At 32.3% G+C, this 14,831-nt stretch overlaps 1 protein-coding gene across 1 annotated transcript; it reads left to right on the top strand.

Annotated features, from left to right (window-relative positions):
- The first annotated feature begins 179 nt into the window (after window positions 1-179).
- On the top strand, window positions 180-11,848 carry LOC128181811 (T-cell leukemia homeobox protein 3-like). The gene is made up of 3 exons (XM_052850350.1): window positions 180-707; window positions 7,975-8,191; window positions 11,252-11,848. Exons 1-3 carry the CDS (start codon window positions 314-316, stop codon window positions 11,427-11,429), a joined length of 789 nt encoding a protein of 262 aa, XP_052706310.1. The 5' UTR covers window positions 180-313; the 3' UTR covers window positions 11,430-11,848.
- The last annotated feature ends 2,983 nt before the right edge of the window (window positions 11,849-14,831 follow it).

Here is a 14,831-nt window from a genome sequence, read left to right as displayed (position 1 = left end):
AAAACACGTGTAACGATTTGGTTGACACCTTATTTCCAAAGGTCCGACCTATCTCTTCACGTCTAATTACTTTTACCACGTTCTAGGCGGAGTGTGAGAGTCTTAGCCAATCAGATTACTTGTAACTGAAGCTGGTAATCTACCTCAAGAACATGAAGCCGTTAATGAAGTTTTAAAGTAGATATCTGCTTTCAAGATAATATGATTGAAATGCATCTTGAGTCTCAGACACCTCGCTTAATTGTTATTAATTGTTCGGATCCTTTTTCATTCACTCACGAATTTCTTAAATCAATGTAGCTATTAGAGCAAAATGGACGCTGAAAAAGAACGCTTGTCACCTGCGATGGCTGAAAAATCTAAGAACAATGTTACAAACAATAACGAGTCGTCTAAATCCCGGCCCCAATTATCGTTTGGAATAAGTCGGATTCTGAGCGACTTTGGGGAGAAAAGTGAGAGCGTGGATTCTGACTTGGAGTCGAACGATGACACGTGTCCAAAGGGAGACGGTGAGAGTGAGAAACAATCCGGGCACTGCCCACCCTTTCCTACCCAACTTTTACCGGGTGCCTTGTCAGCACCCCCTGTCGGTTACTGTGGGTATTCCGGCCAGTTGTCCATTCACCGACCGCATCCCATAATTCCCATGTTGACTTCCTATGGCATTTCCGGGTGGCTCGATATGCGAAGAGACAGATTCGGTGGTGAGTGAAGAAAGTTAATTTTCTCATTAATTAGATTCATCTATTAGTTAATTTTGATAACTTTTTATTAACAAAATGTGCATAAAAAATTGGTAATAAAAATGCTCTATGTAAAAATTTGAACTTTTGAATATACCGAGATCACACTGGGTTTTTTTTCGACTTAAACGCCCGCTTAAATTGTTTTTTATTTGAAGAAATTATTATTTTTTAAGACAAATTCAGATCTCTATAAATATGTTTGAATTGAGGAAAACTAAGAAGCACATTAATTTGTCATTCAATGCAAGCTTTTGACATGATGTTGACATATTGGTAAAGATACCCAATGTTGCACCAGTGTGTTTGTTTTTATTTTCCGCGAGCTCCACGCACTTAAAGTAAACACGGTGGCGCGTTTTGAAGGCCCCGTCGTAAACACACGACACATGGAGCGGGTCTCGGCGTGAGACGTGATGGGGTGTCATAGCTCACTCGCTTCATCTAAAGATGGCTGCCGAGTGATGTCCTGATATAATTCAACCATTGTCCCCCTCCACCACCGCCGGTGGGAACCAATTCATTTCGCTTATGAATTAGCCTCAGACTCTGAAGTTTTTAAGATACACGATATATATAAAAATTCACGATCTCAGCATTGAAATGTTAAATGAGATTTATTTTTACATGTATTGGAAATGCTCTTATTGGTTGTGAAGTTTAAGAACATCTTCTCTTTTTAAATGAAGGGGTTGGGGTGTTTTGATGTTCTAGTTTGAATATTTTATGGGTTTTTAGGACGATAACATTATGGTCAATATTTCTAACACACATTTTTAACTCAGGTTTTTAGAGCTCTATTATCTGGTTAAAGAATTTAAAAAAATGTGTTTACACAGTATAAAACTGAATTTTACATAGATATATATTTATTTAAACATAAAAAGGACCTCGTTAGGGTTAAGGCTACTAAATTAGATATTTGAAAAATTGGAGTTAAGTTGGTTGTTTATGCCCAGTACTAGAAGTCTAGAAGGAATGTTTTTCTCGCCTTGAAAACATTTGTTATTTAATACTTCATCAGCCAGATTGCGCCATTAATTTGCCGTGATTTAACTATTAATTCTGATTAACACGGGGTGTTCAGGTCGGTAATCAGATTTTGTCTGCATAAAGAAGTGTTCAAGTCGTCTTCTCTTTTTATTTAAATGAAATTGCCAGAAAAAATAAAATTACCAAGAAAATACGGTAATCTTAATATCCATAGAATAAATTAAATACATCATTTCTTACTTAAATCTTTTTAACGAGGTTTTCACGACACAAATTGAAGTTAAGATTTGAAATTAATGTGAAAAAATTAATGTAAAAAAATTATATATTTTTGTATAATTCTTTAAATCGACCAAAATAATTAAAAATATATAAAATGCATATTTTTCTTATCACATATTCTTGCCCGCTATTTTGTTAAGCACACTCTGTAAAAAAAATTAACATTTGAAGATGAATATTTTTTCAATCAAATTGAAATATTATAACCCAGCAAGTTTGGAATATAATTATCACATGTATGTTGTCTAAATTATCTTTTAACAATGAATTCTGTTCATTGAAACGTTGTGCAGTCGTTGCCCAGTACAAAAACTTATTCATACATAAGCGTGATGAACTGTTCTAAGCCTGTCTTAAAGATCGCCCCTTATTATTGAGTTGACTAATTAATCACAATTAATTAGAGGGCCCCAGAAAATACATGTAGCGATTGGTTTCTTATAAAAGAGGATGTTCTGCATGATGTTTGGGCACGCCTATGATTTATTTGATAACTTTTGATAAAATGTTTTGATTTTCCTTTTGGAAATGTGCAACACTTTAATGTAACTGCCTTTAAGCGACAGATTGATTTGAACCAATCAGAATGAACTTGTGGCGGGGTACTGGGTGACGTCATTTCAGTTCATTCACCAATTAAAACCTTATGAATAATGAGAGGCTCAAAACGTCACCATGTCGTGTACAATGAAGTACTTAGGTGCTACTAAGATATCTGATGAGCGACTATGTATAGGAAGTATAAGTACACACTGAGGGGACACGAGTAGAGAAGGATGTGGCCACTTGTGTCCCGTACTAATCAAGCTGTGAGATGATGGACTTTGTCCTCACCATACAATTGATAGTATTGATACTTAGTCTATTGATTTATGTACTGGCGGTCAATGGATCACTCAGGAAACATTCATATTTCTATATTGATATATACTGCATGTCTGTTTAAATTTCTAATAAAAAAAATGTATTGATACATGTTAAACTCATCATGTTAAATGTTCAGACCTTTTTTTCATAGGCTCCCTGTAAAATATAAAAATTGAATACATATAGCTCGAAAGCACATGTTAATCTAAAGTTAAAATGTTAGTAATTTAGTAATCCGAAAGTTGAAATTGATGCATGATTATGGACGGTATGGTTTGTTATATTAAAATAAAACAGATCAGTTTGAAAATCAGTTAAATTGTTTCTAACTTTTAACAAACTGTAGACCCCCCCCCCCCCCCAATAAAAAGAAAACCCTCCAAATTTATAAATACGGCCATTAATTTGTGTGAGCTACAGTGTATTAGCTTCTTCTGGATTTAGGAGAGTTAACATCTGGTGGATTAGGATTTAATTCTTGTTTTATCGTAAAAGATGGCTGTTGATCAATTCAATTATACAACGAACCAACATTTAGAAGTGACGTTAAACGTTTTTAGCTGTTTTAACTGAAAAGATCGTGAATTGAAGGGAAAAAAAATCTTAAAATTTGTCAGATCTACTTCGTTGTTTGGATAAAATCAAGTAACTTATCTTAAGTGAAGAATGAAATCCATTGCTACAGCTGACTTAACTTATTATCATATTGTCTGGGTTGGGACAACTTTTAATTAGCGTCAGAGATTTTTACTTGATAATGACTGATATAAGACTCAACTTACATATGTACATGTAAGAATCCCCTTTTTGCTTTTATTAACGCATGTTCACGGGTAAAATAGGCGTGTTTGAACTCCGGGCAGATTTATCGAAGAAAGAAATCTTCAAGTTTCGCGCAGGCAACTTTATATATGTTACTGTCCTTTCCGATATAGTTCATTTTATCAAATAAAATATACAACATGACTAGTCATGGTGTATATGTTGTATATTATATTTGATAAAATGAAATATATCGGAAAAGACAGTACGTTGAATAAATAATCATTTTTGTACGCAGAAGGCCATACGAGTACACTTATAAAAACACCAACACAAACTAAATATGCATGAAGTTAAAATTATGTACAAAATACAGTGTGTTAAGGAGGACAGACAAACTCATAGATTATTAAGATAAACAATGACATACAAGGTGTTTGAAGTGTTTAAACCTTACTGACATAATTAATTATTATCATTATTGACTTAATTTCATGAAAAATATAATATGAGGTCTTGTGCACTACCTACTGTGCAGATACCATTTACTTATATTTGATAAAGCACTGCATTTTAACATAAAATGAAATTTGTTTGCAATTTTTGGTTCGTAAAAGAAATCTTTCGTTATATAAGATATTAATCCATTTGTCATTCTCTACTTGAAGGCGGTAATTTGCAGTGCGAAATTTAATAATAGTTCTGGAATTTTTAGGCATTCTAAAAAAATAGTTTTCAAGTCCAAAGTCTATTTCAAAAGCTCTTGAATTACGTATATAGTATTTTAGATTCAACGATTGTAGAAAGCCATGCGACAAGGGGCGGTGAAAATGGGAAGAAAACAAAGATAGGGTGAATAAATGGCGACCGATTTATCACAGCATTACTTAATTTGTGGAACTTTGAATGTAAACAAATTTCAATCTTATTGCTTGTATGTTTCAACACGTGGTTTCATGAATCAGTCAGGAAAAATTACCCGTCCGACTCTCCTAGAAGTTTATACGCCATAAACTAATTTTTTGTGAAAAAATCCTTTTAATGTTTTACACTTAGAATTTTAAATGTTTTTGAATAACTCTGTACACATCTTGATATCATCTTTTCTAGTGGATTATAAGAGTTTTAAAATGCAAAGGAAAGTGTTTTCCCTTTTAAAACAAAGTTTTACTCAAAGAAAAAAATTTAAACTAACAATATAGTGAAACAATTATTAACAGAAAAAAACAAACCAAAAAACCCATAATGATTTTGTGGTGAATTTTTTTTTATAAATACATTACATGTAGGTAAACCATTAGGTATATTCGTCAGTATGCAAGGGTAAATTCCTAGCATCTGTTGTTATATATTATGTCTCTTTGATGTAAATACCTTTAGATTGAGCATGCATTATTTTATTTTCCCCGTCAACATAATTATCAATTCAAAGAAAAAAATGGAATTTGAAATTTTCATTTTTTTAAACTAAAAAAAAAAATGAATTTCCGTCTCTCTATTGTTAGCATTATCTAAAATTGTTATAAACTGGATTCGTGTTAGCTAGTCATGCACCGGTTGCAGTTTAGTTTAATTTTCAAGTAGATAAAAAATTTAAACGCTTTCCACATACTATAGAATATGTACTACTTTCTTGATGTCGCATTTTGAACTTAAATGTGTTCTAAATAATCAAGTTAAGCATTGTTAGTATTATCCCTTATTCTGAGGAGAAAGAAATTAATTGAAATCGGTTTTTATAATTAATCGGTGTAGAAGGAGTTTGGCAACTTATACAAGTGACAGTGTATAAGAGGGATAGGGCCTTCAACAACTGATTCTAATGGCCAGTAAACCCTCCTTGATTCAAAACATTTCTTATTTGTATGTTTATTTTTTTTCCTGAATATTTCCTCTTATAAAGAATCTTTCTCTATAATAGATCAATTTGATTACAATAGTTTCTACGAAGAGAACAAATCAGTTTGAATCATAATTACAGTGAATGGCAAAAATAAGTTACAATTCTTACATACATACAATTAAGAGAGGATATCAGTTTCAATTATAGTTACAGAGCGCAGTACAGTTAAGGCGGTCAATAAAAATATGGGCAAATTTTTGTGATGAAAACACGTATACTTTAGTTAAACTGGCATGTCCTTTATAAAATCAATAACAGTCACTCAAATGCAATATATTTCTAAAATATATATATAACAGTACAATGTTTTATGTTCATAGTGGTCACGTGATATGGCAGTCGCATGGTACAAGCAGATGTATTCATATGGAGAAATCACGTACACTTTATTCATGAGCTAAATGCCACGTGACACTGTTCTCATGTCTTCAAATTATCTCCCTTAGGAATGAAAATTACATACCTTTTATGTATGAAATTTGTGTGATTACGTCAAAACTTTAATTTTTTAGAATGAGAACATGTGTTGGGGCAATGCATAGATTATCTGTGTATGTTTTTGTCACCACAATCAGTGATTCGCGCTTCAAATTCACTTTGAATGCCTCTCTATCAAACCATTATAGATAATCTAAAAATAGGACTATACCAGCTAAAATGAGTAAATAAATAAATAAACAGCTAAGAATATCAGCTTGAAACAGAATAGAATTATAACCTGAAAAATCTCATTCAATTTATAACGAAAATTCTTAAATAGAAATATGCAATATGCCTAATGATTCAATATAAAGCCTAAATGCCTATATAGTTGCAAGTCCGACAGCGTACTGAGAAAGTCTTGAAAAATGCTAAATTGAAAGTAAAAAGGAACCGACAAGACTTTTAAAATTTGAGTCAAGATTTCTGACACAACTAGTTTGCAATGTAAACTTTGTAAATATATGAGAAACTAATTTACCTATGTATGGCAAGTATTTTAAAAATAATTCCAAAATCCCTTCATGACGTCTTTCATCACTAAAACACACTTTATTCCTACAACGCCCCGCTTCGATTTTTCAGATTCAAAAGGAACCGCTCTCTCAATATCTAATGTAAACAAAACAAGCACATTCCGATGCCGGATGTAGTAAATGAGAGAACCAAATGAGGAGAAAATATTTCCGAAATACTTATTTTTTAAAATTTGCGATTTTTCTCATTCCTTTCTATATATTCTATTGTACTGAAAATTGCCATTGTGATAACAATATGGCCGCTATGCAAATTAGTAAAATGTACACCATTTCTCCATATGTTGTGGTTTTGAGGTCATTTAAAAAATTCAATATTGCAAGGGCATAATCATGTCAAAATTCACAACTGAATTATGAAATAACTTGATGTTATATCGTAGATTTTGAAAAACGGTGCGATTTTTTTAAGATAAGAATATTTGTTAGTAGAACCGTAATTTATAATGCATATGTTGAATAATTTTGAAGGTCACAGGGTTAATTTCATTAAAAAATAATTAATTTATAAGATTTTACAAGGATCGTAGAAGTTTTTAAGTTACATAGCATATTTCAAATTCACATGTAAAAGTTTGTCGGGATCAGGTAAGTGTATGCCCTTGCAATGAAGTGATTTATTTAGGTACTCAGATTTTAGATATACGATATTTTATACAAAACCGAGGTGGCTTCTTTATACGATGCTTACTTTTAACAAAATGAAAATAAGACTATATAGGTAGCATTCTACTAATAATAATTTTGAACAAGATATTCATTTATACTTTTCCGTTAATGTAGGACATTTATTTTTCTTCGCTATAAAACTGCACGATAGCCTTCAATGATTTAACTTAATGCGTCATTTTGAAGCATATGACGTCATATTTTGTAGTACAGCGAGAACGACATCTCGCTTATATTTCAGTGTGTACGATATAACGGACATCAAAATTGTAAGTAATAGCATTTGTTGTTTTTAATTAAAAGATTAGTATAAGTTAATTTTAGTAATAAATAGATTAATAGGTACTTTCGAGGTTTGTAATATACTGTGATGTCATAATGCACATTTCCCGTACTTTTTGTCTGAACGGAGTTTATTGACAGCCTTAACTGTGCTGCGAGTAGAGAAGATATACCATATTTACAGTTTCAATGTTTCTAATTTTAAAGTGCACAGTGTAGTTATAGAAGTTAGAATGAAGAAGAAATCAGTTACAGTATTCAATTTTATATAAAAAAAAATGATAAATAAAAAATATAACATCTGCGATATTTTTACAATTTAGAGAATTTGTTAAATTCTAGAGAATGAAGAATTGTAGCTAGAGAAAAAAAATAGTTACAATAGGCACAAAGTTGTAAGGATACAAATTGTTAACATCTTTTATAATGTACATAACCAATTCAATCTTTTCAGTTACACGTAGGATCGGGCATCCTTACCAAAACAGGACGCCACCCAAACGTAAGAAGCCCCGGACCTCGTTCTCCCGCCTCCAGATCATGGAGCTGGAGAAGAGATTCCACCGACAGAAATACCTGGCGTCCGCCGAGAGATCCACCCTGGCCAAGGCGCTCAAAATGACCGACGCCCAGGTCAAAACCTGGTTCCAAAACCGCCGGACCAAATGGAGGTAAAGAGAAGTTATCAAACATAGATATACTGTAGATTCCTTATTTTACGCGAGTACTTAATTCCGCGATTCAACGATTTACCATCAAATCGCGATAACATAAAATCGCGAATGCCGAAATTTTATCTTACTTTCATGTTGTTTACATGTGTCCCAAAATTAAAAGCGAGATTTTAAAATTCGCGAGACGGGCTTCTCGCGATTTTACGCGGATATTAATTCCTCGCGTTTAATTAGGAAATAACAGTACCTAGTACATTTACAGTGTTGTGTGTTAATACGTCAAATTGTTTGTAAGTAGCAATCTAAGTTGGGGATGTCTGAATAGATTTTATTAAATATTATAATGATTAAATTCAACGTTTACAAAGTTAGGTAGCAACCATTCTATAAAAGTAAATAGATCTACATTGATTATTTATAGGTTAATGGATTTTTTGTCACTTTAAGAATATTTGTTAGAGAATATCAATTCTTCTTTATCTTTTTAAACAGACTTGGATTGATTCTTCTAACTTGAAACGGGTTAAGGTATAATTAAAATACCCGTATTCTCATTTTTCATACTCAAATGAGTACAACGACTTATATATCTACCGAGTTTTATATACACTATACAACCTTATTTCTATTTGCTTTCATTACCTCGTAAACGCAATTGCTCCAGCAATAATGTTTTGTAAAAAAAATAATGTCAGGTCCAGTGCGAAATATTGCTTGTTGCTTGATTACCGAACATGTTTCAATCCTTGTAATGTCTTAAGAAATAAGCAGACATCTGATATGACATATACCGTGATGTAAGCTCACAGAATCTGTAGGGTCTAATTGTACCGTTCTCCGGGATTTATTTCTGTCGCCCCGTGGCTATCTGCTATTGATTTCCGGTAAAATACTTGCAGTAAATCACTCCGGGTCTTAAATTGAGAGTCATAAAACTACTTTGTCATTTCTCCTAGTATCAATGGCTACTTCATCTTTTGGGGAGTCTAGAGATTGAGGCAATATAAGTTTGTGTTGGGGGACAGGCTGTGCAGTCAGAGCAGAGTTAAATAACAGACCTTATTTTAAGATCTGGCTGAGTAAGTTAACAGCATATGGTATTGCGTTCATAATTTAACATGAATGCGTTCATAATTTAACATGAATGCGCATTGTCAGTATTTATAATTGATGTTTGTAATTATAATTTATTAGATATTTTAGGATGGTGAAAGGGTATATATTGTGTGTCTATCGTACATGTATGTAATAATGTCATAAACAATTGCATTGATTTAAAGCAAAATGAATATGTTTTTTAAAAACCGCCAATATTGAGTTTTATTGAATGACAATAATGAAAACCTTTGCAAATTGTAATGAAAAGATAACTCTAGGACACAAAATATAACATTGAGAAATCAAATTTAAAGTAGATTGAAACATTGACAGAACGATCGTTCGTTATGCGGTAACTGACAAGTTTAATATGCTACGATATTATATTTTTGTGTTATTTCTATAGTTTATTCAGCGACAAAAATAACACACAGTAATATTTAGACAAACCATACGATATAATTCACCAAACCTGATCTAATAGCATCCAGTAACGGTAAGTCAGACTTCCGTCGACTTTTTGTAATGTTTGTAGAACTCTAATTGTTTTTGAGTCGATGCCAGATGAAATCCTGAATATTTCTCATATTTTATTTAGGAATTCATATAGTGTTTGAATAAATATGCACAGTTATTAACATAAACAGTGCTGTATTATATCCATTCGAGAGACCGAACATTTTACAGGAACAGTTGCTTTAGCTCCAATCAAGTAAATAGTTCGTTCATGGGTGATGATTGCGGTTTTGACAGGATTCCGTTAAAACTGAACACATGGTTGCTTCAATGATAAGAACAAGCAATAAAGACTTAAACACAGGTCTTCATGATCTGCCAGCGAGTCAAACAGATAATGAGTAACTGTAAATTTAAATTTATACCTACAAAGATCAAATACTCACAGCATAACTCTAATTTGAAGAGACACAATGTCATAAAATTTGTTTTATTTTCTAATAATTAGTAACCTGCTTTGCCTTCATCTATGATTATTTCACCCACACCATCCATATCATGTTTCAAAAGGTACATACTATCGATGTACAACTACATTCATGCACACATAGTCAGAAATACGTGTACTAGTATAGACTATAGAGAATAAAACTACGTACATAATAATTCAGATCATCATTTAGCTACAAGAAGGACGGAATGAATTTTTTCTAAAAACGCACACACCTGTGAAGGTCATTTCAGTTAAGTTTCACTATCTTACATAATGAAAAGTATCTGGTTAAATTATAATAACTAGAATTTAAGTTAGTTTCTTCCACATAAAATTGTTTACATTGTTGGTTAGGGTGTGTTGCCAATTACTCTTCTTTTATTAGTTGTCTTTTGTTAAGGTAATGTTAGAGTTAGTGTTAGAGACAAAATAGGAAAGAAGAGTATACGGCATTTAATTAAAGAAGTAGCAATTGTTTCCGATACTATCATAAAAGTAACCTGTTCTTCTGTTATCTGCGGCAATGAAATATCAAAGATCTTAACATACAGAATATAATTCACAGAAAATAAAACAAACATCTGATTCAACAAAACGGCAAATGCAAATCTCCATCAAGTAAAAACGTCTGGATAGGAAATTTTTATATAACCCCCCCCCCCCCCCCCCCCACACACACACACTTTTAAAATCTGTGCCCCACAGTGCACTCCATGTAAACCCAGGTCTACAGCGATTTTAAATTACTACAATTTGTATCTATATGTACATGTATGATAAGTTACACGGAGAATACGCACAAGTACTACATAAAGTAGTATGTAAATATTCGATATAAGTGGAATTAATTATTGTTCAACCTAGAAAATTTATTTACTATTTTGAAAAGTTTATGAAATATGATATGATAATGATAATTATGAACCTAGTTGTAGGGATATAAATCCTACTCTGTAATGAAATTCTTGTATTAATTGAAAAATGTTATAAAAAGAAACCTTTTTTGACAGACGACAAACGGCAGAGGAGCGTGAAGCGGAGCGACAAGCGGCCAATCGTCTGATGCTTAGTCTCCAGAACGAGGCTAACAAGACTATCTATGACGTCAGAGACCCTCTGTGTATGAGCAACTCCTCCCTGCACGCGCTCCAAAACCTCCAGCCCTGGATCGACGAAAACTCCCAATGAGGCTCAATGCTTGTGTGTTCTTGTTAATAATTGGTACATGTTTATCTATTATCTAAATACAAACATTCCTCTATCCACATTGTACTTTGCAGTATGTTTCTGTTATACGTGTATATACAGGATATGTACAGTATAATGTTAATACTAAACTATATCAGCTATGAATAGCGGTACATATGATATATTATCAATATACATATAAATAATATGATATATTATCAATATAATTGTACATATATATAAACATGATATATCATCAATATAATTGTATATGTATATAAACATATGATATATCATCAATGTAATTGTACATATATATGCACTACAGTAAAGATAGGACCACCACCGGCAGTTAATCCCATGATATGTGGGTCATATATTGAACTGTGTGAATAAATCAGAGATATTGTAAACATATATTTACCGTTTATTTTTAAATCAAGATGATGTATAATACTGTATGTAAGAACCTAACTTCGTCCAAAGTTTGTCGTACATTTTAGAAATAAACAGCAGTTTTTAAAGTTCTCCGGGATAGGAACTTGATCGGTCACGTGATCAAATCATGTGAAGCCCGAAAAGTTCATATAAGGAAACATACTTGCAAATGTAGATAATAAACACTTAATATATAATTAATAATCATAATTCCATCCACGAATTCACACACTCGATACATGCATCACATCTGTCTTCCTTATTTGTTAAAGATAAAATTAAAATCATGTCATACATGATATCCTTATCATAGAAAAAAAATTAGTAGCATGTGTATATTGAATTCATTCCTTATAATATAATTTTTAATATAAAGAAAATACGGTCATTTGACCTTTAAAATTTTAATTATCATAAATTGTTCAAAATGCAAACGTAAAGTAGGGAGAATTATTACGTTTTTGACGATAGTCTTATTGTGACGTTGGCAACATTCTTTGTACGATATTTTTTCTTCACTATCAGAAAGAATGTTACCACCAAAAATAAAGGATTTCATTATTTATGAAATTAATTTTTGGCGGATGATTTTAGTTAATACTTTGTAACACTTCTGCTGTAAATATTTTTACTCATACAGTGTATGTAAAAAAATGTTGCAACAATAAATGATTTGACTGACGAAATCGAAAAAATCCCAACAGCTTTTATTGGAGGCAAGTGTCCTATCGAATCGACAATAGGAATTAAATTTCCAGATTGAAGACTATAACACTTCTTGGTTAATACGTCTTAGTTCAATAGATATTTACGTTGCTGACAAGAGAATAGTCAATTATTGTTCTAAGCGGTCAATTATTATTGCTGCAAGCGGCAATAGAACTGATGCTATTTCCATTGTTAAATTACAGCTCCTGACAGATTAGCTAACAATTTGTCCGGCTCCCCGCTCTTTCGGCATCAAAGACAATTCCACCGTCAAAGACAACAGCGAATTTGTCACTGCTATCTGAAATAGGGTCTTAATTATTGATGAGATTGGGGACATACATCTTAATGCACCGGGCTAATGGCTGACAGCGAGCTGGGGGGCCGGATGGGTGTCCCGGGGATCGCCCCTCTCAATTTGTGGTCCTGCCAATCAGCGCCGATCACTTGGACCCAAAACTCGTGACACTCCCTGGTTTATCGTCATCATCGCATCAATCATCCACAGAACCCCCCCCCTCCCCCCTCCACCGTCACTGTGTCGTGTCCACAGACTCTCCGAACCCTTCTTTACGAGAGTGGTTTTTTTCTTATTTGATGGCACGGTGTTCATTTTGTAATTAATACCTTCTATGATGACTTTTTATATGTGCGTTTTATAAATAAAGTTAATTTTTTTTAAAACCATGATCTATTAATTAAAAACAACAGATGAAAACGATGGGCAATGCATTATCTTTTGTTACTATAGACATATCTTTTTCAATATACAACTGTAATCGTTACAGCGAGTATGTATTGGAATTCAGTGGTGCATTGTGATGTGAAATGGTCAGCAAAGAAATATTAGTAATTTACACATAGTCCGCGAACTAGGTATGACTGATCCCTCTATTACGTCACTGACCGCGGATGAATACAAAAAAGCTTACATCTTTACACTCCTTATTAAGGCAATATTTTCAATTGCACACATAACAAGAAATACATTATTTTCATATAAAATTATAAAACACGCGTTCAAATAGGCAAATGTTTTTATTTTAGGAAACTATGGTGGCATATTTCTGCTATTAAAATAATTTAATCAACATAGCATATCACGTCAAGTCGAGATAGCCATATCGTCAAGTCAAGATAACTTTCTTGTTTCTCAACAAACTCCGACTTCTATGTTGTCCAGTCAACATAAGCTATTACGTTTTGTTGCGATAACATTTCGACAAGATGAGATAATTTATCTTGTATCTTGAGTGAAATTTGTTGCATTTGCAAATGCTGCCATCCACAAAACGAGATATTACATGTAGAACAATTGTGTATTCGTATTTCGGAACTCATTACTCAATACCCTTAAGTTTATAGAAAGGCACGTGCGCGTAATCAAAATGAAATATACCGAACAGCCCGTTAATTAGAGTCTAATTAATTATCTTTTAATATTTGATCTTCAGTTGCAAATTCATATCTGAATCTGTAATTAACATAAATATATATTCAATTCTTTATTTCTTTAAGCTTTACAGCTTATCAGTATAACATATGTATAACATGAGGTGGTAGTGTACTTACAGGAGAACTTGTGCACGTACAGATAATAACATTTACTGTTATATATACAGGTTGAGAAAACAAAACAAAAAACTACAATTATGTAATACAGTTGTCTCTTAATAACATACTTTTTGAGATTAATTTGCAAGATTACAGAGATCTTTAACATTGTCAGTATTAAAAAGTTGAATTAATTTAAACATACAAGGTTTTTTATAATAATATTCTTTCATGTATAATCTGCGCAATGTTCTGTATAGAGGACAAACAAATAAAAAATGGAATTCATCTTCAACACTAGTTTTGCAATGTGGACAAAATCTATTTTCTCTATTTGTGTTATTATACCTGCCAGTTTCAATAGCCAGGCGATGTGACGATAGTCGTAATTTAGTTATATATTTCTGTAATTTAATGGGAATGGATTTTATTAAATTGTATTGAAGGTGTATACCATCGATAAGATATTTGTAAAAAGAACATTTTTTTGAATTTTCAACATTTGCAAAAATATCTTGTTTTGCCTGATCAAAAATTCTTTGTTTTACAAGTTGTAAAATACCATTGTTTATTTTTTGGTTAGTCCATATATATATATAAAAAAAACGAGGTCAATGAGAATTTTCTTTACATCGAAAACCCAGTTTTTATAACCGTGTTCATATATATAAATATGATGACTTTTAGAGCTAAAGACACATT

This window comes from Crassostrea angulata, chromosome 4, assembly GCF_025612915.1.
Source record: "Crassostrea angulata isolate pt1a10 chromosome 4, ASM2561291v2, whole genome shotgun sequence".
NCBI classification, from domain to species: domain Eukaryota; kingdom Metazoa; phylum Mollusca; class Bivalvia; order Ostreida; family Ostreidae; genus Magallana; species Magallana angulata.
Note: the sequence above shows the minus strand (reverse complement) of the source record. Positions and strands in the feature narration are given on the sequence as shown.

Coding starts and splice junctions, on each gene's coding strand:
- LOC128181811 (XM_052850350.1), top strand. CDS start 314: ATGGACGCTGAAAAAGAACGCTTGTCACCTGCGATGGCTGAAAAATCT. Junction 708..7,974: donor GCGAAGAGACAGATTCGGTG/GTGAGTGAAGAA, acceptor CAATCTTTTCAG/TTACACGTAGGATCGGGCAT. Junction 8,192..11,251: donor AACCGCCGGACCAAATGGAG/GTAAAGAGAAGT, acceptor CTTTTTTGACAG/ACGACAAACGGCAGAGGAGC.